We start from the raw sequence: 27,660 nt of genomic DNA on the forward strand, positions 1-27,660 counted from the left end.
CAAGGCCTCTGCTAAGTGTTCAGCCCACAGATGTCTCGGCCTCTTGGAAGTCCAAGCACACCTTGGATATTGCCTCTGACATGATATCCAGTGTCTCAGGTGAGTGCATTATCACCTCAAAGCTGACTGTTAGCCTCTCAAGGGTAATGTTGAATTCCATCCTTACTAAACACCCCATAGTGAATCAACACTTTGGGTAAACATATAATGTAGACCATACAATATAGATCTAGAATGAAGATGGTTAAAAAAAATCTGTTTATATACTGAGATGGAAGATGTAATAAAGAGAGAACTGTACTCTGGAATTATTAACTGACATGGTTTGGATATGAAGTGTCCCCCAGAAAATCTTGTATGTTAGAGGTTAGTCTCCTGCGAGAGATGCCATTGGGCAATGTTTTAAAAACTTTAGGAAGTTTGACTTAAATCTCTCTCTGTCCCTCTGTCTTTCTCTCTGTGTGTCTCTCCCTGTCTGTCTGTCTCTCTCTTGTACTCATGCTTGCTTGCTCACTCTCGCTCTCTCTTTCACTCTCTTCTGCTTTTCATCATAAGTGTGGAAGCTCTTCCACTATATTCACCAACGATGAACACGGGGCAACTGGAGACCATGAACTGAATGTTCTGAATCTGTGAGGCAAAAATCCTTCTTCTTAGAAACAAACCTCTGACTAACACACAAGCCAAAACCTCTGCCCAAAGCCTGTGCACTGGTCATAATTTCACTTTACATCTCTCCCACGATGGCAGCATAGATGTGAATGAAATACTGATGGGTGCTCTCTTAACCCTCATACAATGTCAACTACCCTTGAGTTTATAAATGTAAATTAAAGTGGAAATGAACTGGAGGCAATTGAAATGGATAAGATCGTGGCTCTTCACATCCATTTGAGAAAGTTTTTATAGCTCTGGTCCTGAAAACTCTCTAGTGGAACTGTGATAATGACCTCCTCTGAATCTCCAAGTCCTCTAATTCAAGTATCAATGTGAGTGAAGGATGAGGCATCTGCCAGGCCAGGATAAGAAGCCTGCACCTTCCTTCGAAGTGTGGTTTGGACTTTAAAGGCTCTGAAGTGCTCAGACTAGTGAGGAAAAAAAAAAAAAAAAAAAAAAAAACTCCTGGCTTGCTTTGCTCCCTTTCGAAGATCTCAAGAGCCCCAAGCAATTTGCATATAAATTTAGAGGGCATTGTCAATCAGGCAAGCCTTCCAGCTCTATCAGTCCAGCAAAGAGTGCTAGGAAACTCCCTGGTTTGGGCAGAAGGAACATCTCACACTGGGAGCAAGAACCAGGTAAGTGGACTGGAGTGACAGCATACACTCAGATTTTACTGCCTGGACTTCCAAAGACATTAAACCAATGAGCTAATGAAGTCAGCAGCTGATGTAGAAGCAGCCAATGCTGTGCTGTATACAACCATTTCAATCATCTTCCCCATCCTCTCATTCACATGTTTCAGGCTCTTTAAAGGCTTGCGGGTTCTTCTAATTAGTGAGTCTAAGGATTAGAATAAAGCAAGAGAGGCTCTGAAAGTCCACAGCTATAATATGAATTTCCATTTTCCCCCTCACAGTTTACAGGTTATATCCTAAAAGTGATAAGAACATATCCAGATAGGTCATAATGGCACAAGCTACAATCCCAGTACTCAGGAGGAAGAAGCATGTAGAAGACAAGTTTGAATGAACATAGGCTGCACTGTGAGTTTAAGTCTGGCCTGAGCTACACAGTGAGTCACTATGTCAAAAGAATCAAGATGAGACTGTCTCAAAAAACCTAAGGGCTGTGGCTATTGCTCAGAGCCAAGGTCCTGAGTTCAATTCTGAGCATAGAGGATGAAAGATGGATGGATGGAGGGAGGGAGGGAGAATGAGAGCAAGCAAGAAGGAGGGTGAATGAGTGAGCATGCAAGCAATCTATCCCAGAGGCACTCTGAACTGGGTCTTTATTACAGATGAATGGAGAGGGTTTCTGAATAGGTATTATTTCCTGCCTCTTCTCTCACTCTTGGCATAAAAGCTGGTAAAAATGACATCTCTGTTTCCCTTTTTCTGAGATCAAGGAATTGTCAGCATGTGGGTTCTGACAGCAGATACCCAAGTAGTCACCTACCTCTTCCATTAGAATGATGAAGGTTGCATTCTGACCCTGCTCTGCCACCAGGCGCCCATCAGTGGTAACCACGTGGAGGCCCCGAGGAGCTTTTCCAGGACACAGCTGAGTCTTAGCAGAGTATTTCTCCCTTAACCCATCTGTGCAGTTGTTGGACACAATCCTCCGGTACCTAAAGAGATTGGACAAAAGACACTTTTGACAATGCTGCAGCTTGTAGTGTGTGTGTGTGTGTGTGTGTGTGTGTGTGTGTGTGTGTTAGGAAGGGAGGGTAAGAGAAAAGAAGCAAGCAAAAATAACTTCTCACAGTTGCTCTTAAAAGCCAAGCCTCCAAAACTACAGCTATTCACAAAGACAAACAATACTCAGGAGCGGCTATCCCTCCATCTCAAGAAGGCTAGCTCCTTAAACATTATTATTGATCCCACCTAGTGCACCAGGGATCGGATCAGTGTCTAAACCAGCCAAGAAAAATCAATGCTGGCTCCCACACAGAACAAGAGGAGGCGTGCACAGGGCTGGTGAAGCAGGAAAAGCAAGCGCACCTCTGTCAGCTAGAGGCCCATTCTATTTCCCCATGGCCACCTCCAACTTTCTTTGTACCAGGAAGCAGTTAGATTACGAAACTTCTAAGTCCCCACAATCAGACAGCTTTTCCCTATCTCTGCTCCATCCCAGGATGTCATTAGTGGGACAATGTAAAACGAATTGCTAAACAGTTTTATTAATAACAACAACAAACCCTGGACACAGATATTGGGGTTAAAGCTGAAAGAACAGAGAGACAGAACAAGCCACAGTGAACCTCATCTTGCCAACTCCTCAGCTGATCCTGTTTCCTCAGACTGAAAGCCTTGAATCCTCACCCTGAAGGGATCTCAGCCGAATTGCTTAAAAGCCTTCTAGGAAATCCTCAGCCCAAAAGCCTCTGAGTCCTCACCCAAAAGGGTTTTTTTTTTTTTTTTTTTTTTTTTTTTTTTTGGTTTTTCGAGACAGGGTTTCTCTGTGTAGCTTTGCGCCTTTCCTGGAACTCACTTGGTAGCCCAGACTGGCCTCGAACTCACAGAGATCCGCCTGGCTCTGCCTCCCGAGTGCTGGGGTTTTAGTTGAACAGCTTACAAGCCTCTAGTTCCTGGTCCTCATGCCTTATATAACTTTCTCCTTCCTGCTATCACTTCTTGGGATTAAGGGTGTGTGTGCTTCCCAGTACTAGGATTAAAGGTGTGTGCCACCACTACCTGGCTCTGTTTCCAGTGTGACCTTGAACTCACAGAGATCTGGATGGATCTCTGCCTTTGGAATGCTAGGATTAATGGCATGTGTTACCACTGCCTGACTTCTATATCTAATATAGTGCCTGGCTTTGTCCTCTGATCCCCAGATAAGTTTATTAGGGTGCACAATATATTGGGGAACACAATATATCACCACAGGACATCTAATAAAAATTAAAAAAAAATGAAAATGGTAACTTTTACTCTGGAGCCCCTGGGCTATTTAATAATACATTTCCCCATTTGCTAAATCCTTATTTCCTCCTCAACACAAATGTCACGTTAGAAGCACAGGTCTGAAACCCCTATTCAACTTTGCTACAGTAAGATTAGTTTACAAAATGGGCTAGCCTGGGGAAAATCTGCCAACTTCTATGGTAGCACCATCATATGTACAGTGGTGTCATGTCAATTGCCTTGACCCCTGACCCAAGAGCTTGCCTGCAACCTGATCAGCCACAGGGATATTACTTCCAGGAAGTCCATGATCTAGTCATCATCTCTAAAATTGGTGTTCTAAGAAAACCACAAAAGAAACGTCACACTACTACCACTCTTTCCATCATCACCACCACCACCCACCACAACCACTGCCAACACCACTGCCGTCATCAAGTCTTGTCTTCTTTCATCCTCTGTATCAAGAATAATCAGTCCATCCATGGTGTCTTATTCTAAAAGACCCAAAGCCACAAAACACTAATGATACAGGTCCTGCATCATATTTGACTTTTGCTCCTTAACACCCCCACGTCTGAATCACCCAACCTGTAGATGGAAGTTTCCCTGTGTCCTGCCTGGACCCTCTGGCGACACCCACCCTATCTACACCTTCTTCTGGAGATACCAAGTGATGCAAACCAAATGCTGTAGATAGCTCTTGGCTCAAATGAAATTACAATACATCATTATCAACTGTCAACTGAGCTATATCTGAATCTTTATGATCCAGTATGGCAGCTGCTATCTACACATGGCTATCAAAGGGTAGAAATGTAGTTAGTATAGCACACTGAAATGATATATCACATCAAACAGTGTTACAATCATTTTCACCTCTAATTGTTTTAAACATGACGAGAAATTTACAATTATATACACGACTTATACTGTAGTCCTTTTGATCATTGCTGATTTAGTTAAATCAAACTATTGTAAGTTAATATTTCTGGGTTATCTTTACTTATAAGATATTTAGTTTTTACTCAAGATCAGCATCTTAGAGCTACTTGTGTCATAGGCAAACTTTATGTCAACCACTTCCTTTGTTAGCTGGCCACCATGTTAACCCTGTTGGTAATGTGTAATACAGTGTGATAATGTGTAAGACTTAGGAAAACTGGAGGTGTCTCTCTAGTCCTATAAGAATTCTTTGAGGGAGGAAGTAAATAGATTTTTCATCTCCCTGACTTATTTAGTTAACTATCTGCTATTTTGGCATACATATGTTGCTTAAAACTAGATCTAGCTCTATATGCCCCATGATTGTTGTGCTATTTTAATTATACTGAAATGTGATTTTATTTGTATGTTAATAAATAAAGTTTGTCTGGAGATCAGAGGTCATTAGTAAGTCAAGAATAGAAGTCAGGTGGTGGTAGCCCACATCCTTAATCTGATCACATGGCAGACAGAGTCTCTATGGTTGATACTGGGATTAAAGACTCAAAGGTCACCACGCTTGGCTCTGTCCTTGACCACACAGAGACTCTGTTGTGGTCATATGAAATGTCCTAAGAGAAATCGTTTCTAATGATTTCTAAAGGATGCCAAGGTTAGAAGCTGGCTTTTGCAGATGATTCCATGTGACCATTATGTTCTCCTCCTTGTTCTCTGACAGGACATCTCCTTAAGTTGAAAATGTTCAATTTGCATTGAAAGACTTAAATCTTTAAAAACATATTCCTACAAAACCACTACATTAAGGGACTGAAATGCCCAGAACGGCATCTAGGAATGAGTCCCCTAGAATCAAATATTTTCCCCAAATGTCATGGTTTTAGAGTATTTCTACTCAACACAGCCATCCCATCATGTTTATGCTTCCTTAGTAGACAGCAGATTTTTAGATTGTACCTACTTTGCAACCACACAGAGTCAAAGTAAAAGAAGTTAAATAACTTGATTAAGATGGTAGACAGAACACTTGCAGAGGTGAGCATGAAGTCCAGAGAGCTCAGTGTCTTTGCTTCTTTGAGAGTGGAGTCGAACACTCATATCCTCTCTACCCTTTGGGAGATTATTGCAAAGGAAGAAATCAGCTTTCCTCTAGATCTCCCAAGTCAGAAGCTGACTCACAGAACCTCAGATAACAATAAGATGTATCAGAACATGAGAAGTATGTCACAGTCCCATCTGCCTACTCTACAGATCTTTCATGAGTCATAGAAGCAGTAAAGGAAAGGGCAAAACAACACATCTCCTGAAAATGCTTTGCCAAGTGTTTGAGGATAACTCCTAAGTGAACAGTCAGAGCACAACAATTAGACCATTACCCCAAACCTAACAGAGCATAAAGGAGTACTGACTGATGGATGAGATCACGTGCACTACTATCCATATAGTAACCCCAGACTACTCTGAGCTTTTAGCCCACTTTATTTATTTTTTGGACACAAACTTACCCTATCTACACTCATCATTTTCAACGAGATGCATTACATTAAATTTCATCTTCAAGAACAGACAATAACGAGTTGAGTTTCTTCAGTTATTTGACTCACCCAGTGCTATTAAGGTAGCTTTGGCCAAGGCTGCAGTCCTTTGAGGGGGAAGCTGGGTTGTACCAGAAAGCTGGGACACACTGGCTCTCCCCATGTCTCTCATAGCCATAGTCACTGTCAAGAAAATAAACAGGGTACAATGATATGTATGTTAAATGTTAAAATACCCACAGGCACACATAAATATATACATGCCCCCCTGCCTCCCCAGAGTCATAATTCATTGTTTTAATTAGCCCCAGTGAGGCAAATACCACACCTGAAAAAAATAATGTTTTTAAAAATGGTCTCATCATTTAAAATTATAGTCTAAAGAGAAAAATGGATTATTAAAAAAACCATCTAGACTAGAAAGTATATGAATTCAACTGTGTGACAGGTACAATGGCTTGGAGGTGAGAGTGGGGGGCACCATACATTTAAAATCATACTTTGAATCACAGAATTAATTAAATAAGTAAATGGCAACCAGGGAGATGACTTTAAAGGTCAAGGTACATCTCTATGTAATGATTCAGTGTGTACTGTCTGAAAATGATTGCACAGAATTTATATTCATTTTAACTTTAAATCCAACTGCTTTCAAGCTTTTGTGATGTGATGTGTGTGTGTGTGTGTGTGTGTGTGTGTGTGTGTGTGTGTGTGTATTCACATGTATGCCAACAGAAATTCAAACTTCTCTTGATTAGATAGGAGATCTATACTATCTTAAAAATAAAATAAAACTTGAGTTCTGTTCCATGCTTCCACAGAGTCACAGCCACAGCATCTGAGTAGTAACATGCCCCTGCTTCTGGAGTTGTATAAGGTGCTTAGATGTGTAAATGTCAAAATGTAGGAGTAATAATGTGGGTGGAGGGGATTATGCTCTTACAGCCAGCTGGAGCTCACTGAGAGCACCCTCTCTCCATCCATGTTTCTACACTCAACATCAGAAGAGAATCCCTGGAGCCCAGACAGCACAACCTCATCATCAGAATATCGCTCCACTGAGTGTCAAGGAAGCATGAGACAGATTGGCAAGCCGTTCTCTGTGCTGTGGTACATTATATCTGCTCCCATAGTCTTTGAAAGTAAGTTATCTGAGTGAATGCAGGACAGGAATGGAAGGAATATGGGTATTCAAATGCAATGATACCTCATTTATCCTTCATTGTATGTCATGACCTATCAAACAAATGTGACAAGATCTGTCCTCAATTGTTTCTTCAGTCCTTAAAGGAGATATCTCACACCCCAGACCTAACACAGCAGAAAGAAGTACTGACTGATGGATGAGATCATGTACATTACTATCCATGTAGTAACCCCAGACTACCCCGAGCTATACCTTTTAGCCCACTGTATTTATTTTTGTATGTTATACCTTGGGTATGGATCACTGCACCTTCTGTGTTTTGCAGTTTCTTCTTTATTCTTCTCTCATATTTAGGTTATATAAGCCTATATCCCTAGTTCACTAGCACACAGTTTTCAGGGCTACCATATGTTGGAAACTATTTTGTCATTTATTTTCACCAGTTAAATCATCTATAATAAATGTTATAAGGTGAACTAATGTCATAATTGCACTAAAACACAGTCTCTCCAATTACCCCACTGCATTGTGTCGATTTCTGTAAGAAGATTGTGAGGCTTCATTGACACTGTAGGGTTAACTTCAGAAAGTATCTCCAATGCCCAAAATGTGACCAGAGTGGATGTGAAAGGCAGATTGCAAGAGCAGCTTTGATACAACCATGCTTCAATGAAGCTGGAAGAAAGGAAAGCAAAAGAGACACTTCTGCCAGGTGAATCCTTTGACAAGGGTCTGGTCCACTAGTAGTAGAGGATCTTGGCCCATAGTTCATCCAGTCTTAGTGTAGCTTGAAATAGCCTATGAAATCTGGTCTTAAAATTTGGGGAATTTTGTCAGGTAATTAATGATTGTTAAAGCAATTAATAAAAATTAACTTATATGACATTTCATTCACATAAATTATATTTGAAAGTCAATAAAAATACACAAAACACATAAGAGCCTACTGCTTTACTGCATTTTAGTTTTATATAGTTGTAACATACTGTATATATGTTACTACATACAACATATGCTAAGTTACATATGAATATTGTTATATTATTTATGTCTCAAGGTCTTTTCTATCCATGTATTTGTCTGGTAGGAATACTACATAAAGTGAGGCTACTGCCTAGCTCTTCTCCATTCCTCATTCATTGGTATAATGTTGAAACTGGCCATTGTGGAAATCCATTCAGCACTCAGTGATTGTTCCCTAAGAATTAAACATTTGTCAGCACACCACTGAACACTGACTTCCCAAGCATTCTTTATGCACAAAAACACTGGGCTGTGGTATACACATACTACTCCTAGAAAACTCCCCTTATGGCTTTATGAAATGAACCTGTTGACCGATCCTGCTGACCCTAGAAAATATTGGGAATTTGGGAAGGAAGGATGCTTCTCTTAAGCAGCCTTGGGGAAGATAGAAATGTTTTCAAGGCTCTTTGCAAAATGTAACCATCCTCAGCAGTTCTGTTCAGCTCTGCTACCTGTTGGCACTGCAGTAATTAAAAAAGGTGCATCAAGCATGCTGCTCTGCCCCAAAGAGCAAAAGCACCTCATTAATATTTACCAACACTAACCGAAGCTGGCTGCCTCCAAGCTGTGGACTTCTTCATTAATTTCTGCTAAATGCATATTAAACTCTTTCACACTGTCCAGCCTCCCTCCCAGCTGATGAGTCTGCAGGATTTAAACAAACAAACATCGGCTGCTCCAGCTTCCTGGGGAAAGGTGTGAGCCCATGAATTGTGAGATTTGAACAGAATACAGCAGAAAGTCTGATTTGCCTCAGGGAGGTATGCTTCCAGATCCCACACGCACAGACAGGCAGTTTACCTCAAGACATAATTTACCCCTGTGTGTTGCTTGATTAGAAAAGCAGTAAAACGTCTACCTGTTTAGGGGAAAATCTGTCCATTTCTAAGAATGTGTATATGATCCGAACCCCACCTAAGGAAAAGCCTCAGATTCAGAAGGAGGAATGAACAAGAATAGTTCAGAAATCAAAAAGTGTGTGTCATCATAGAAAATGATGTTTTGCAACATAGATCTAATCCAGTCTGCTTGTGGACTGAAAAGGAACAGGTGAAAGAGGATGAAGGACTTGCTGGACATTGCACAAAGCCCCTTCCGGCATACAGCGGTGATCAAGACTGCTGAGGTGTGTTTAATGTTAGTATAGTCGCAAGGGCTACTACTTAGTCAGAACGTGGTCCCTGTTCCCTAAGAAGAACATTCTGGAATTGAAAAAATGTGTGTGTGTGTGTGTGTGTGTGTGTGTGTGTGTGTGTGTGTGTGTGTGTGTGTGAGAGAGAGAGAGAGAGAGAGAGACAGAGACAGAGACAGAGACAGAGACAGAGACAGAGACAGAGACAGAATGTACACATGGGTGCAAGTAGTGCAAGTGCCTGTGGAGGCATTGGATCCCCTCGAGCTAGATGGAGTTAGAGGTGGTTGTGAGCATTCATTGTGGGTGCTAGGAATTGAATTCAGCTCCTCTGCAAGAACAGTGCATGTTTCTAACTGTTAGATCTGTCTAGCCCATTCTCAAACTCTTGACCAGTCAGAAAGCCAAGGTCTCTTCCCAACAAGCTTCAGGGTGTGTAAGTGTCAGGCCAGGCAGAGAGCAGCACGGTGCCTCTGACTTCTCTCTCCCTCTACTTTCCCACCTAGCAGCTGAGATTCCAGGATGGAGGCCTAATATGTACTTTGATCCCATTTTATGAGTGTGTCAGGATGGGCTTAGGACCAGGTTGATCTTTTCAGGCACAGTGTGAGCACTCACGAAACAGAAGCAGCTACCACAAGAATAATAACTATCATCCCCATTGGGTAAGGCATGAACTCAAATGAAACCATAGAAAAAGAAATCACAATATCTTAGCCAAAAATTACTCAGACTGACAATCACCCCTTAAGCATTTCTTTTTATCTAATCCCATTAGAGACACCTGACTTATCCTTATCTTTATCCTGCTGACAGCTTGCTAATATATCTGCTCTGTTTAAATCAGAGTGTCACCCACTTCCCTAAATATATGCTTATTTTATTTAATAAATGGTATAGCTCCATTACCACTCCCTGAAAGAAGCCATCCATGATTACATGTCATCTCTTTGTTCAGTGATGGCTTTGCTCTGACCACCTCTCCACCTGTGATAAAAGCCAGCTCTGTCCAACAGAACTTTCTACAGTGGAAATATTTCAAATAGGTATGTTCCACTGTGGTAACCACTAACCAGTGCAACTAAGGAACTGTATTTTAATTTAATTTAATTTTAATGTAAACAATCACATGTGACCAATGGCTACTAATGGACTCAGATCATAAAACTCAATACTTTATTATATTCTTTTTGTTTTCTGTTATGTCATCTTCTGGTGCAATAACTCTTATTTATACATTGTTTATTGTCTTGTTTATACTTTAGGTAGTCCACTATAGAAAAAAAACATGCTAACTTATGTTCAATATGTATAAAACCAAAGGCTGAATGGACCATAGGTACACCTGAAATTATGTGTGTGGCATCCCCAAATTCCTTTCCCCGTGTCTTCTGGATAATCTCACCCTGTGGATATGGCTCCATACTCACCACGAAGAAACCACCATGGCATTCTAAGTCTCAGACCTCAGAAATTAGAATATTATTATCTTGAGTGAATGGAGCTATGTAGAAGATGCCCAACTCTTCTAAGAGCTAGATGAGAAATTATTATTCATGTAAACGGCTACTACAACCTAATACATAACAGGTACTCAACAAAAGTTAGCAATAAATGAGCAAAAAGAGTGCATAAAAAAGGGGGATTACTTCCTGTGTTATCACTGGCAGATATCTTCCTCTTCCAGAGGGCTAGCCTTACTGGGGTCCACACAGGGCTTTGGAGCAAGTCCCTCTCTAGCACCTGAGACTCTATTGGCAACTTTATTCCTCTCTTGTGTGGGCATTAGTTCCTGTGCCTCGCCCAGGCCCTGGTGAAGGCTGCTTTGGAGTAGCTCTTCATAGCAAATTTAAGGCTGGGAATCTTTTAGGCTCCTAAGTAGAAACTCCAATCTTTATGTGATGTTTACACTTTTTACCTAAACCCTGCATTCTACAGAAAGATACTTCTGAGACTCAATAAGCTTCTCCCTTTAAACCAAATTATCTCCCCTTTGTGAACCCAGGTTGTGTGTCCTTTAGCTCCCACCAATATGGAGGAGATATTAAACATACCATTCCCACCCTACAACTTCCCTAAACTTACTAATGTAGGCTATATCCCCTTTACTGCTCTAAGATCCTTATACATTGCCCAAGGCACCCATAGGAGCAGGCCTGCTCTGCCTCAGGGATGTATGTGTTAATGGCTAGAACTAACTGAATTGGGAACTTCCAGAAGGATAACCATAGGACTCAGGCTATGACACTGTGCTCAGATAATGGCTTCCAGGATTAACACTAAAGACCAAAACACAAACTATGTTTGATGAAAAATCATATTTAATTTTTCTTTTTAAAAATCTGTTTATTTATTTCATTTTATGTGTAAGTGTTTTACCTACATTTATGCATATACACTGTGTATGTACCTAGTGCTCATGGAGGTCAGAAGAGGCCATCAGTTTCCCTGGAACTGGAGCTACAGATGCTTTTAAACCACCATGAGGGTGCTGGGAACTGAACCTTAGTCCCCCGCAGAAGAATCCGATGCTCTAACTGCTGAGCCATTTCTCTCAGTCCTGAAAAATTATTTCAAAGCCAATGCTGATACTTAGTGACTTAAAATCAAAGAGAATAATTTCTAACATTTACCATAAAACCATTGTTAATAAGCCAGGAATTGCCATTAAAAGCTGCTTTATCCATACGCAGAAGTAGTAAAAGCACACACTTAGGTCACAAATATTTTTTGTTGTTGTTATTCTCTGAGTGACCAGGGACAAGACTAAGTCTCTCCTTTTTAGTGACCCTGCATCAATCTCAAGTGTTTTCTGCCTTCTTTATAGTACAAGATATGATTTACAATAGAAATGAAATATCTAGTACCTTATGTAGAAAAATCTGTAATGTCTACTTGGGACCATATACCTATTATAATTCCACTAGCAATGGTAAAAATTTCTTTATTTGAAATTGTCTTTAGAGTTAATGAAATAGTCTATATTAAATTTCACTTAGAGCAGTCACCCTGGGTCATTTGGAGATGAGTTTTAATTTTAGAGGAATTAAATGTGGAGGCCCTATTCCTTCTGAAACATAAAATCTCGAATAATAAGACCCGTTTGGCTTCCTGAGCAATAGATGTCATAAAAGCAATAAGCCAAGGTTTAGCCATCTTTGCATTTGAACCCCAACTCTGCATCTACCATTTCTGTATCTACAGTCAGGTAACTTCTGAAGAAACTGCTTGTTTTCCTCTCATTAAAATGGCAATAGTAAAGACACCAATATCACAGTGTCTTGAATATAGGTAAGACCTCTATCAGCGCAAACATAAGACCACAAAATGTCTTGTGAGGGGTCCCATTCTCTTCCCAATAACCTGCTTTACTTAGATTCTGACAATAGTCCCCAAAGAAGGGCTCAAAACCACTTTAACTCCTGTCACTAGCATCAAAATAATTGCATAACAACCAAAGGTACAACTTCGAAAACAGTGCTTACTTCAATGTTTAAGCTCTGATTTATCTAGTATAAATCCTATGAGGATCACTTCATTCTGGAGGACAAATTCACAACTCCTGCAGCAGCAACAGCTACCATATGTTGTAGGCTTATGTTGTATACAGCTCAGGTAAGCATCTTATCTATATTAATGAACTACCCTCATTCATTTACTAATTCATTTATTTCTCCCTAGAACCTGGTGAGAAATGTGTTATGTATTTTTATTTTGCAGCCAAGGAGGGAAAGACACAGACATTAAGAAAATTTCTCAGAAGAAAAACCTGTGAATGTAAGTGTTGGGATTTTTATACAAACCAGTAGATGCTAATAGACTAGGTTAAGGAAAGAAATATTATTTTGTTTATTTTACTTGTAAGTCCTCACAGCAATGGGTGAATGTTGGCTTTGGATCAAGGAGACAGAATCTGTAAGTGTGGCATACTCAAAGGCAGTAGACCTCAATGGAGTAAGTCTAGAGAAGGATACAAGGTACACTGGTTTGCATGTGAAATGCCCCTCCTAGGCTCATAGTTTTGAACATCTGGTTCCAAGCTGGTAGGAGTATTTGGCAAACAATGGAAACTTTAGGAAGTATATCTTGTATGGAAGAGGAGAGTCTCAAGGGGTAGGCTTTAAGAAGTTTGTATCCTGGCTTGACTTAGTGTCTGCTTTCTGCTTCCTGTTCTCCCCATATTTACAGAGTCCCAAAGCATAGTCCAGCTACCATGATGAACTGGAGCCTCTTATACCATTAGCCTTAGCAACTGCTACATACTTTAAGTTGCTTTTTGTAGATACTCTGTCACATCAGTGAGAAAAGTGGTAAATGCAATAGCCATGCTATACTTCTAAGAAGAGTACTACATCTACCTGATATGATCATACACTGAGCTGTTGTTTATAATTAAAAATATTTTTCCCAGCTGTGAAAATATCCTTGGTTTTTTTTTGTTTGTTTGTTTGTTTTTTTTGTTTTTTTTTTTTTAACCTGGTCCCACCGCCTGGATGCCTCCCAAACAGATCAAGCCAATCAACTGTCTCACTTATCCAGAGGGCCTGATCCAGTTGGGGGCTCCTCAGCCATTGGTTCATAGTTCATGTGTTTCCATTCGTTTGGCTATTTGTCCCTGTGCTTCATCCAACCTTGGTCTCAACCACTCTCACCCATACAAACCCTCCTCTTTCTCGCCAACTGGACTCCTGGAGCTCCACCTGGGGCCCAGTCGTGGATCCCTGCATCCAGTTCCCTCAGTCATTGGATGGGGTTTCTATCACAACAATTAGGGTGTTTGGCCATCCTATCACCAGAGTAGGTCAGATCGGGCTGTTTCTCAACCATTGCCAGCAGTCTATTGTGGGGGTATCTTTGTGGATTTCTGTGGGCCTCTCTAGCACTTTGCTTCTTCCTATTCTCATGTGGTCTTCATTTATCATGGTCTTTTATTCCTTGTTCTCCCTCTCTGTTCTTGGGTGGTGGCGGCGGCGGCGGAGGCGCACGCCTTTAATCCCAGCACTCGGGAGGCAGAGCCAGGCAGATCACTGTGAGTTTGAGGCCAGCCTGGTCTACAGAGAATATTCTTGTTTTCAAAGGATCTTCTGACCCAGAAAGGACCCTACCATTGAAATTTAAATTCCATGTGATACATCTCACTTTAAGGAATCTCACTGAAGCCAAGTCATCTAAGAATAAAGGGCAGATTGGGAGCAGGCATGATCACTCTGCACAAGTGACTTTCAGTTATCTGTTTAAGTTCTAGTAAATTCAGGCAATAAAAACATGACTTCTTGACAATAGCTAGATGAAATGAGATGAGAGAAGGGAGGCTGCTGTGTAAGGATAAATGCTCTATGCTGTGGTGATATATTGTGTCCTGCTGCAGAATGTCATTCTGTATGCTGCAAATGTGTGTTGCTCTGATTGGTTGATAAATAAAATCCTGATTGGCCAGTAACCAGACAGGAAGTATAGGCAGGGCAAGCAGATGAGAGAATTCTGGGAAGGCTGAGTCTGGAGTCACCAGCCAGACACAGAGGAAGCAAGATGTCAAGGCAGAACTGAGAAAAGGCACCAAGCCACGTGACTAAACATAAGTAAGAATTATGGGTTAATTTAAATGTAAGAGCTAGTCAGTAATAAGCCCGAGCTAATAGCCAAGCAGTTATAATTAATATGAACCTCTGAGTAATTATTTTATAAGTGGCTGAGGGACCACATGGCTGGGCAGGACACAGGAAAACTCCCAGCTACAGTGTCCCCCCAATATATTGTACACCCTACTAAAGCTTATCTGAGGATCAGAGGGAAAACCAGCCACTATAGTAAACATAGAAGGCAGGCAATGGTAGCACATGCCTTTAATCCTAGTATTTGGGAGACAGAGATCGATCCAGATCTCTGTGAGTTCAAGGCCACACTGGGGAACAGAGACACGCATGGTGACACACGCCTTTAATCCCAGCACTAACCACAGAGGTCTGGAGGTCTGTACAGACAGACAGGAAATAATGTAGCTGGGCAGAAAGGAGATGTGAGATGAAGAACAGAAAGGCATATAGGCATGGGTATACAGGAAGTAGGTCTCTTTGGCTGAGGATTTCCAAGGGATAAGAGCATGGCTGGCTTCTTTTTGCTTTTCTGATCTCTCAATTTTACCCCAATATCTGGCTCCAGGTTTTTTATTGATATGACCATTTAGCAATTCATCTTACACTCTGCATTTCAGCATATGTTGTTATCCTGAGCCACAGAGCTCCAAATACGATTCTGCCATTGGCCCATCTCCTTTCTTGACTATGGGATGATGCTTGAGCCATTAGTTGTTTCTTCTAACCCATGATAATCACTATCAATTATGAAATGAAACCTCAGCTTCTGACTGAACACATAGGAAGCACTCATCTAGCTGAGACCAGAGGGATATTCACATATTCTCAGAACCGGGAAGGTCTTTTACTCTAAGAACAACATTCAAAAACATATTACAACTCTTTATTGAATGTTTACTGTAGAGTTGGCACTGGGATTTTAAAAGTAAGGGAAGTTTAAAGCTCCTATATTCACAGCACTTACATTCTACTGGGGAAAGACCAATGGTAACAAAACATTCAAAAGCACATTCACTTCATACAGTGAATACTAACAAGACAAAAGCATGGTGGTGTTTTAGAGAGCACCCGGGTATATAGATGAGACAAGGTGTCTTCGGCATTTCTAAAAAGCTAACAATTTTGAAGAAACAAGAGAGATTAAAAGGTGTTAGTACTGCTGAAACATGGAAAACCATTGTATTCTCTAGTCCTTCTCCTAGGAATGAGCCTGAATTAATTACTGGAGTTGGTAGTGTGGCTATAATACAGCTAATAAATGAAGAACAATTACAAAAAAATAGATAGAAAAGGATGCCAGGCCAAAGGGCCTTCAAAAAGGCAGTACCTTAAAGGAGAGAGAATCTATTAAGGTATCTTAAGTACAAGAGTAATAAGACTTGATCTGGAATTTTAAAAAAAAAACAAAACTGTACCTGGTCTAGTAACTAGGACTGCAGATACCCACCCAGGACTTCAGGGTGACAGTGTGGTGAGTGAAGGCAGAGTTAGTAGACTTGGCAGGATAATAACTGCTCTAAGGATACACACAAGTGCTTTCAAGGACAGGGTGTTTTGGAGGGAGAACCTGAAAGGGCTCCTTGATGGCCTAGATCTGAGCATAGGGAAAAGAGATGTTAATCTCACTTTCATTTCAGCTATGGTCTGGATGGCTCTGTGCTTGGTTCAAATTAGAGAAATACTTTCCAGTAAGAAGGATTCTTCAGTCACACTAATCATGCCACCTCTCTTAGAAAACCAGATGTATATTGTGTAGATTAGATAGACATATTGCTCAAAGGAGAATGAAGCTGGGCTGGAGGCAAAATTTCATATTTGGGAGTCATCAGTTGTAAGGGAGATTAGATATCAGAATTCTAGATACCATTACACTTTTTCATTGTTATCAGAAGAAGAATTGTAGTCTAAAATGGAAAGATTGCCAACACAAAGAATTGACCAACCTTTGTTAAGATGGAAATGTTAATTGCCTTGATTTGATCATTTCACAGTGTTATATGCACACAAATTATTATGCTGTGTCTCATAAAAATACATAAATATTATACAGGAGTTAAAAATGAAAATAAGAGGAAATGATGACCGAGTACCTATACATAGAAGTACAATTTGAGAAAATATGTATAAAAATGATTCCTAGGCAAGTAGCTCTTTAAGGCTCATCAGTATCCAGCACCTCTCCTCCAGAACTATCAAATATAGCTACTCACTCACTGGAGATGAGGAGATAAAGGAAAGGCCCATAGGAAATTTTAATCATACAGCATTGGTACTTCCTATCATTGTGCCTCATTCTCACTTTCAAGTGATGTAGAATTCCTGTCTGGTCCAGAAACTAAGACCATAGATGTACCTCCCACATCTGGGTCAAAGTAACTCCGTCTTCATCCTCACCCACAAGCAGATAAATATCTGGTTTGAACTGCAGACGAAATTTCAAAGGACTCACCATTCAAAGTCCCAGTCAGCACAGACACAGGGTTCTGATACCACCGACCCAGAGTAGTCTCTACCAAGGGCACACTGAGCGCCTGGCTTGCGTTTCTTGAATATTTTCCTTTCCCCCATGACACAAGGCTCTCCCTTAAAGAGGAAGTCCATAGTGAGACAGGCAATAAAACACACAGGAGGTAAAATAAGACAGTTGGTCAACAAAAACACTGGTCTTTAGTATTCAATGTAATGATCTCATTTCTCATGCATAATTTTCAAGGGCAAACATGTTAATCTTTTACCACCACATGAAAGGACCACTATGTATGGCTGGCCTGGGTTCACCCCTCTACCCATCCTATCCACGATGTCTATATAATACAGTTTCTTCTCCATCTCTGTGGAGAACACAAGGACTTCAGACTATAGACCAGCATGCAAGTGGCTTTAGCAGCTAAAGTAATGAGAAAACAACTTCTGTCATACTGTTTTTATTGTTTATATTATTTTCACAGTAAAACTGAGGTTGACTCCCATAAGTGCAATCTCCAATCTCGCTCCCTCTTCTCCCTCCCTCTCTCTCTCTCTCTCTCTCTCTCTCTCTCTCTCTCTCTCTCTCTCTCTCTCTCTCTCTCTGTCTCCTTGGTTCCCCTTCTCTCTTATAAATGATTACACTAAAGTCCTAAATCTTAGACAAAGGCAAAAAAAGGAAAACTTGGTACAAAATCCAAGGACCCAAGGGTTAGGAAGATGGTAAGAATATAGAAACCCACCTATATTGCATGGCAATAAACATCTGGCATTACTGGACCCATGCACCCTGCATCCCTTTTCAGTATCTCTTTTCCGGGTGTTTTAGGGCTCTTACTACAAGCTGTCCTGAGATATGTTCTCACCTTCCATAATGGCAGGGCAGATGAGCATATCATAAGAGGCCTCCTGACTGCCTGGTACTCACTTCTTAGCCATTTGAGCTGATATCCTAAGTTATTTTCATATATTCTCCTCCAGGAAGTTCAGGGATATAATGAGTATATAGAATCATGGGATGTGTGTCATTTACCCTGTTGGTCCTGTGTATGTCCAATTTTTTTCCTTATAGCCACACACTTACATGCTCAAATGACATACTGCCTTCCTTTCCCCAAAAATAAAAGATGAGTGAAGACCAAACCCAGCTGGCAGTAGTTCCTGTTCCTAGAGGCCAGCACATCCCAATGTTGTGGTACCTGATTGAGCAGGTGCCATGTCTCAAAGTCCTCCTTGGTGCACCGCCGGCTGAAGACAGACTTGTAGTCCACTTTCACCAACTGCCATTCGGAGCGCAGGCTGAAGTGGCCAAAAACTCTGAGTGTAAAACACAAGAAGTCCAGCATCAGTCAGTAATGCACCAGAATAGAGACGGGGAGATCAGGACAGCCTGGACTTCTTTGATCCCTCCAACATGATTTCCTTAAAAGAGTAATCTCCCTCTTCAGAAGCCGGGGTCTTTGCATCTTCAGCCAACTGGTTGTCATTCACATTAAGTTTAATATCACTCATTTTTATTGCAAAATTACTAAATATGATTTATAGGAAGCATTAAAATAATTTACAATCCAAATGAAACCATTCTTTACATTTTGGCACATAGCTTTTACATTTCTTCTTAATGTCAGGAATAGTAGGTTGTCTACCTATATCCAGTACTAGAAATAGTTTCCTCATCTATAAAACAAATTGTGTATGAGTATATGTGTTTGTGTGTGTGCATACTTACACACATTGGGAGTAATGAAATGTATTACCTAACCTAAAGTATGACCCTACTGATGCCAAAATCCTGTGACCATCTCTGTGCCTTTTCATTGAAATTCCCACTGCATGACTCATATTAATGCTTATTCTCTTTCTGCCTTCCTTGAAAAACAGCATTCCAATAAAAGAAAGTCATATTTATGTACAGTAATGAAGAATGCCATCTGCATGGTCCAGATAATCAATACTGACCTTTGTAAAGCCCAGTTGTTGACAGGCCTATAAATATGAATGATCAATCATTCTAGAAAAAAATGAAAGAAAAAAAATGCTGACTATCAATTTTTCACTGGGGTGGCATGTCATGGGATTACAGTGCAAGACATCTATCACTGTAATGGAGAGGTGAGACCAGTCATGCTGGGAGCTCTTTCGAAGAACTAGACTGTCCATTTCAGCAAGCCTCAATCACATGACCAGCCTAGCATTCTCCGCTGCCCTGGTTTAGATATTCTTACGCTGATAACCAAAGGCCTTCTCACTGAGATCTTTCCTTCAACTCTCTGGAAGATGATAATGCTTACAAGAGGGGGTGAGGACTAAAATAAATTGTAAAATGTGGAAAAAATAAGATTGGTTTTGTAGCTCATCTAACTTAAATCTTGGGAAACAGCTTTGAATGTAGTATCAGATAAAAAATAAACAAAAGTTTTATAAACTTATCTAAAGGAAGATTTAAACAGATGTTGAGGGAGAAATTGAGGGCTACACTTTATCAAGATTGCACGGTCTTTTTAAAACCTCAGTTTGGCATAGACTAGAAGCTTTGAGAATAGAATATTCCAATATATAGCTGATATTTTTCCTGAATTTTCTATGTCTTTTTCTTTTTTATTCTTGCTAAATACATTCATTTCCAAACCCAATACAGAGATGTCATGTCATCTATTAAGGTATTTCCACTATTTAGTTCTAAACTTATTCAGAAGGTGCAAGGTGGCTCACTTATTATTTTTTTAATATATTTTGTTTTTTGTTTCTTGAGCAGAGTCTCATGTACCCCAGATTTACCTCAATCTATGTAGCCAGGGATGACCTTGAACTCCCAATCCTTCTTGGGATTATAGGAATGTGCCACCATGTCAGCTCCCTTAAAATTTTATCGAAACAGCTAGCTATTATGATAAGGTTCTACTTGCTTGGCAATAATAGAGTTAAATTAATAGGTGGATCAGTAAAAATAAGACACTGAAGATGACCTTGACAAACATCTCTTTCCTTCTCTACTCAGATATCAAAATCTTCCCACATTCAAACACTATTTTCTGTATTAAGTCTTCCTAGGTTATATCAAGCTGAGTATCACAATGCCAGTGATATTAAAGCAAATATTTCTCCCTACTCTAAACAGTTATTTCATGGCTCACAACATGCATCATGTCAGATTAATCCTACTCATTTCTATAAGAAGATTACTAGGCAGAGAGAAGAAAATACAAGGTACATGATATACTTGGATGTCAACAAGGCAGGTGACAAGAGTCTGCACAGCAGTTTTGAAGAAAAAAATTAAAATGTGAGCCAGCTGCTAGTAAAATGATGTGTTTGAACGGCACCTAATTAAAGTATTGAAATCAACCAGAAGGGAGGTAGAGGTAGTCAGTTTGCCACATTCTGTTGTCTGCTTTTCCTTGTTTACCATTCTTACTAAATGGCTTAAAGACATGAAAATAATGCTTATCAACAGAAATCTAACTTTCCAATGACACACAGCTAAAAATAACAGTCAATACACTTCATGGTAGAATCAGGACCCAGTAGGTTCTGACAGTCTCAGACAGGTAGAATTTAATAAGATAAGATGTAATAGGAAGAAACATCAACTTCTCTTTCTGGTACTGGCTTAAGGATTGGATAACAGAAATGAGCTTTGTATACCTAAGGATAGACAATAATAACAGTAGTTGAAGTGTTTCTCTAGGTAATGTGGCCAATGTAATTGAATAATTCAACATGATCAATGATAATTTAAATGATTGTGAAATAAATTAACAAGATTGTATGTATTACCTAGAACAGAAGAGGTGATAGCCCATGTTAGTCTACATTAACCAGATCACAAAGAAAAATCATGGTCACTGTTAGTTGTTGCCATTTAAAAAGGACCTAGATTATGTGGTATGAATCAACTTCAGCTCATATATAGGCTGCTGTATTAGAAGATATTGAATAATCTAAATTTTAATCAAAAACATGTATTTATTAGAACATGTAAGTTTATCTCTATACAAATGATGTATTTTATCAGACCATCCAAAGATGTATCTAGTTGCCAAAGTTTAAGCACTATTGAAAAAGACTGAGTTGAGTGGTTGGTGGTTTTTAATAAGGTATGAATGAATATGTCCTCATCCTTGAAGCTTTAATGTAACCTCATTTGGAAAAAGTAGCATGAAGATTTAAGCAAAAGATAATAAAATGAGAGCATCTTGGATTAGTGCGATGTCTCTAAAAGTGGTAAGAAGTATTCTGTAACAGATAATGAAGATGAACAGGTAGTGAAAAGGCCATATGAAGACAGAAGTATAAATTGGAGATATACAGCCATAAGCTAAGAAATGGCTAGAGCCATCATAAAGGGGAGCTGGGATGAATACTGTCAATGTATAGGATATATTTGTATGAAAATGCCTTTATGAATCTTACACTATTCATAACACACACCAGAAGATTTTGTGTTTTTAAAAAATGAAGAAGACATAAATAGCAAGTTCTCCTGATAATCCTTTGATTTTGGAAATTGGCTTCCAGAATTATAAGATAATAAATGCCATTTAAGCCATCTAGTTTATGGTTTTGTTAAAGCAGCGCTAGGACACTAATGTTGATGACAACAGGATTCATTTCATCTTTGTGCTGAAAATGGTGTAAACCCAGATATATCTTGGGAAAAGAGAAAAGAAATAGGTTGGCAGTCTTTGCAGCTCACAAGTAGGAATGCTTGTAAGGGTGAGATAACTTTCTAACAAATAGCAATGATCAGGGGGCAACGGGTGCAGTAGTTAGTGAGCATGCAACTGCAAGCCTAGGCTTTATCATTTAGCAGGGTTGATACCGAACAGAATGTGCTATTGATCCATGCATACAACCTAAGTGAAGCTGAGCCTTGAAGTGCTTATTTTACTGACTGAACACAGGCATCAAATCAGTTCAATTTTATAGACTGGTTCAGGTGGTTTTCATGAAACATTAACAGGTACATTTTTTTCATCTATGTTTGTTCAACTTCTTGCTTCACACTGTGTTTCCCAGGTCTTTCTCCAAACTGATCAACCATATTCTTGAATGCATGCTATTATCCTTTCCCATAAGGTTACCTCCAAGTGCCAAAATTATAGTTATTTTACACTGTTAGGATGATGAGCTTTGTTCATCTTGGTGGGTCTCAGCTAAGACCAGCAAGGTGAGTCCCTTAGTAATATTTGGATATTACCATATTCCTTATCCTTCAATCTGTTCTAGAAGACAATAGTTCATTGTCTTGCCTTATCTCTACACAATGATGCACTAGTGACTGTTCTGGTTACCTTTTTGTTACTGTGATAAAACAATCTAACCAAAAATAACCCAGGGAGGAATGGGTATATTGGCTTACTAATCCAGGTTGCAATCCATCATTGGAGGAAGTCGGGGAAGGAAGTCAAGGCAGGAACCTGAAGCAGAAATCATGGAAGATCATTCCTTGCTGGCTCTTACTGGTTTGCTCTCTGGATAATGCTTAGGTACGTTTCTTGCACAACCCAGGACTACCTTCCTAAGGATGGTACCACCCACAATAAGATGGGCCCACTTGTATGAATGAATAAGACAATCCCTCCTGTGCATGCCCACAGACTAACTTGACATAGATACTTAATTGATTAACACTAATTTTCAGTGTGATTCCAGGCAGTGCTACATTATGAGTTATGGCAGTCAGTGACTACTCAGACACATAGTCTTTCTTCTGCATGGACCTTGGTTCTCTAGTTCTGTTCAATATCACACTAATTATCTGATGATTTGATAACTGTTAAGGAAGTTGAAGAAGTGACAGATGGCACACATATAAAAATAAGCAGGATATGAAATACAGATTAATTAATATCCAAGTGCTGAATAACCTCTTTTCTTAAACATTAGTGAAACAGGTGTCACAGTAAGATCAGTGAAAATGTGAACCTAACAAAGACAACGGCAAGACCATCAAAAGAAATCACACTCATCATTTTTGTATTAATATCACTGAACTGAAAAAATTTTAAAAAGCATTCTAAGCCCTCTTCTAATGAATAACAACAAACATCAAGTTCCCCAACAGGAGCTCCTCATCATCTAAAATTATTCCTCTAAAGTTAAGGACTCATTACCAGCATAATAGGGGAAGCTCTTTCCTCATACTTATTTGGGGAGAACAAAGGGGTTCATATATCAACTCAAGTTCATGGTTATAGCAGAGGAAAGCAGAACATGGAGAATCTACCAAAGGATGATATGATTTCCAAGTCAGGTGTCAGGGTCTTCAGGAGATCTGAAAACTTTCTGGCAACAATGAGCTCTTTTTCTTCAGATGTTCAAATTTTCTGTTATCAAGAAGTCCTTTCAGAAGGTCTTTGACATATGGGTTTCCCCACCTAGAGAGGTTCTCATTAGTACATTCTGGGTGCCTGAATATTTGCATTTCTCTGAAGTCCCTGATCATGATGATGTCCTCAAACCAAACTTTGAACAATAAATGTGACAGCTTCTCAAAAAGGCCATGAATTACAAAGAGAACAAGGGGAAGCATGGGAGGAGCTGGAGGGAGGTGAGGGAAGGAGATATATGTGGTGGTTACATTATAATTTCAAAAATAATAAATTATTAAAAATAAAACAGTAGGTTACTACTCCATATGGGGTCACACCCCTAAAGGTGAGACTCATGAATGATTTGGCAACAGTAAAAGATTTCTGAATCTGTAATAACCAAAAGTCAATCCAGAATCAAATGTTTAGTTAATCCAAGTTGTTTCTGGAGGCATTTTCCATTCTGCCTTGGTTTTGAACTCACAGCATGCACTCTTTGAGCTGAACATGTCATCACACTGTGTAGTAGAATCCTAGACCAATGCCGCCTCCCATATCTAGTTAAGATTTGAGAAAATTATCTCAAATATTTTTTACTGCACAAACAGTTTTATGCTCTTACAAAAGCATAATGACTTAATTACAAAAACAAAGACTTTCAGTATTTTTCCTACAATCATTTCTCAGCATGTAAGTATCAAGTTAGTTTATCTTTGGATTATACTTTGGTAGAATATTTGATTTAAGAGATCATCATTTGGTTTGAGTTGCTAAAGAGTTTCATAATAAATTTTAAAAATGAATTTTGGCTTGGTTCTATAACAAAATTTTGAACAATTTCAGAAATAGCCCTAAATGTACTTCTGACATTTTGTACTATGTATTTATGTGAAATAACATTCTTAGCCTTGAGGTTTATAAAATCAGAATACCAAACAAAGCTGGAAAATGCTGAAGATGCTTTCTACATCCTGCAGTACCAAATTTTCAGTTAAGATTTAATTCTTCATGTAAAATAAACAGCATATCCATCTTATTAGTATGCAAATTTGTTTTCATCTTTATAAGTGGCAAAATTATATGTATATCAAAGAATTGTATTAAAATAAATTTCTTCTTGATTTATTATCAGTAAATGCCTAATTTGTATGCCTATTTTATATGCCTATAAACTAGGGTTGCATGAAAATTTCTCTGATAAAAAAAGGGTCATCCAGGGGTTCTTAATTTTCTAGCTTCTTTACTCAAGACTATTTTTTTTTTAACTAAATAGAAACTTCTTAAGGTCACGGATACCTTCTGGATGTATTTGTATTCTATAGAAAAGAGCAGTTTCTAGCAATAGTCATTGTGGGATAAAGAATTGGAAATGAAGTGTGGAGGGCTATTAAAGGAACATGAAGAACTTGCAAAGTGAATTTAATTTTCAAGACTTTTGCAAAAAGAGCAAGTTCCTGTCATTTTATAAAGCTCCTCCTTTTTTGTTGAATTGTGACAATTCCCAAAACCAAATTATTGTGGTTTACAGAACTAAAATAAATTGTTTATTTAGATCCCTGCCCTTACTGTCCTTAGAGCTCATTCAAAGACAGATTGAGAGCATGTTCTGTGATCTACACATCAGTCATGTAGCATATGACCTCCCATTCCTCTAAAACATGTAAGAAGGGACTTGCATCCTGCCATGTGGGCCTTATCTCTCCTTAGTGCCCCATCATGATGTTGTCTGTCTAAGCACTGATTTTTTTAAGAGGAAGGAAGAAAGAAAGAACATAAAGGTGGAGTAGGAAGTATGAGGAATTAGGGAAGAAGAAAAACAATCAAATACATTGTATTTAAAATTTTTTCAATTTAAGAAGTCTTTAAAAAAAAAGCTTCTTTCCCACAAAAAATAATCTGCTTCACTGTCTCCCTTGAACTCTAAACCTGGAACTTTTCAGTTTCCAGCTTGACCAAATTCACTGATACCAGCATCACTTCTCATCTTTATAACTGCCACAATGTAGTATTTCGGAACCCCTTCTTCAGAATTGTATTCTTTGTTTCTTTTAAAAAGTTACCTGTTAAATTATTATTATTATTGTTGTTGTTGTTAGTTATTACTATTGTTATTGGTGTTATTAATCTGTGTGTGTTTCTGTGTGTGTGTGTGTGTGTGTGTATGCTTGTGCATGCAAGCAACTTGAAAGAACTGGTTCTCCCCTTCCACCATTTGGATTCCCAGGAATCAATCTCAGGTTGCCACACTTGGTGGCAAGAGCCTTTACCTCCTGAGCCTTCTCACCAGCTCCTTGTTGTCATGTTCCTTTTCTTAACTCAAAGAAACATAGTGACCAATGCACTCGTAACTCTCATTAAGTTACATAATGCATGTGAAATCTTTAAAATCACACAGACAACAAAGGTTCATTACTATCACCACTCTTCTCATTGACAGAATTTCTACAGACTTCCCCAACAATTAAATCAAGGTATTTTGGTGGCCTTGACTCTCAATCTTTTTTCAAGGCACACAATTAGCCCAAATGTGGGCAATCTTTTTTCTTCTTCGTGCTGAACCTTGAAATAAGTAGACACCTCATACATAAATATAGATGACTGCCAAGAAAGAGGTGCCTTGCCCTTTGGTTCCCAGAGGAAGTTCTCCTAACCACAGGAACAAAATAAATGAATTTTCTGAGCCATTTCTCATTATATGGATTTTCGGTGTGTGTGGGGGGGAATCAATTAAAATGTATTACTTCTGTTTTTCTTTTTACCTTGCCACATGCATTTTTTTTATGTGTTTGTCTTTCTACTTCAGATTCATCTTGGGCTCTCTGAACTTTAGAAGCCATTTCAATCTTTGTTAAAAAAAATTCCATGCCTGATGGCTACACTGCTAACAAGACACTGGTCATAGACAGCCCTGTGCACTTGCTTTACTGTTGGTCTGGGAACCATAGCAAAATGAGAAAGCAGAGAAATTAGAAAATCTGATTGTTTCTAGTCCTCCTTGGCCTGGAAATTAACTAGGTAAACTTGAACAAAAACCTTCCTGAAATCTTCAACTTTCTTTTAAAAGATGACTCTTGTTCAGTGGAATGAGCACAAAAAGATGGGAGGTAGAGTGTGGCTTTTTCAAGATAACTTCTGAGAATGTATTTTCTTGTGTCTACGTCTAGATATACAAGTTGTCCATATCCTGTTAACCTTACAATCAGTAGATTTATCTATCTATTACAGTCATCCATCTTTGCATCCATGGGCACTTCTTTCATATAACAGGTACTAAATTAATATAGATCTTGGTTGATTAATGAATAGAATTAATCAAACAAAATCAATCACAGTTTTCAACACTGCTACCATCGCTTTATCTGCTTCATTTCTGGGTCAGAGACTGTGACTGAGTCAGATGTCCCTTGATGTTTACAAGAATTAAAGCAATCTTGGAGAAGACGTAATAGAAGTTACTCTGTCTCTGGTCATCCTAAACTGTGCTAGGGTTTCTATAACAAATGTAGTTTCCTAGGACATTAAATAACAAACCTGCTTCAATCCACCATCCAGACTAACTAAACCTTTCTGAAAGGAAAAGGGTGATTAATTTGAGGAGGGATGTGACTCATAAAAAGAAAAGACTTCATTAGAATTCCAAACACACAGAGAGGTAGCCACTCATTAATTAAATGATTTCAAATGGGATCAGGGTATATAATTGCTATAATTTCGATGGAAACAATGCCACAGTAAATGTAATTAGAGAAGTAAGCTCTATAAAGATGTTTACCTCTTTCCAGGGGAAAGGCTCTGGGTCACCTGACTCTCCTCTGCATAGTCATTTGATTCATTTGGACCTCTGGTTACAAGGACTTTTATACATAGTTTATACACAGTCTGAGAGAAGTTTTAAGAAGACAGTGATTGGCCACAACCCTTCATGAGGAGAACAAGGAGTT

At 39.1% G+C, this 27,660-nt stretch overlaps 1 protein-coding gene across 1 annotated transcript in view; it reads right to left on the bottom strand.

Annotated features, from left to right (window-relative positions):
- Positions 1-27,660, bottom strand: part of Sorcs3 (sortilin related VPS10 domain containing receptor 3) — a 645,896-nt gene that overhangs the window by 36,593 nt on the left and 581,643 nt on the right. Inside the window, exons 15-18 of the mRNA XM_052760015.1 lie at positions 18,605-18,722; positions 17,392-17,525; positions 6,113-6,226; positions 2,116-2,287 (exon numbers count right to left, since the gene is read on the bottom strand). Of these exons, the coding sequence (XP_052615975.1) occupies positions 2,116-2,287; positions 6,113-6,226; positions 17,392-17,525; positions 18,605-18,722 (538 nt within the window). The remainder of the gene's footprint in view (positions 1-2,115; positions 2,288-6,112; positions 6,227-17,391; positions 17,526-18,604; positions 18,723-27,660) is intronic.

The sequence above is a fragment of the Peromyscus californicus genome, unplaced genomic scaffold (assembly GCF_007827085.1).
Source record: "Peromyscus californicus insignis strain IS unplaced genomic scaffold, ASM782708v3 Scaffold_4__1_contigs__length_199733344, whole genome shotgun sequence".
Taxonomy (NCBI): domain Eukaryota; kingdom Metazoa; phylum Chordata; class Mammalia; order Rodentia; family Cricetidae; genus Peromyscus; species Peromyscus californicus.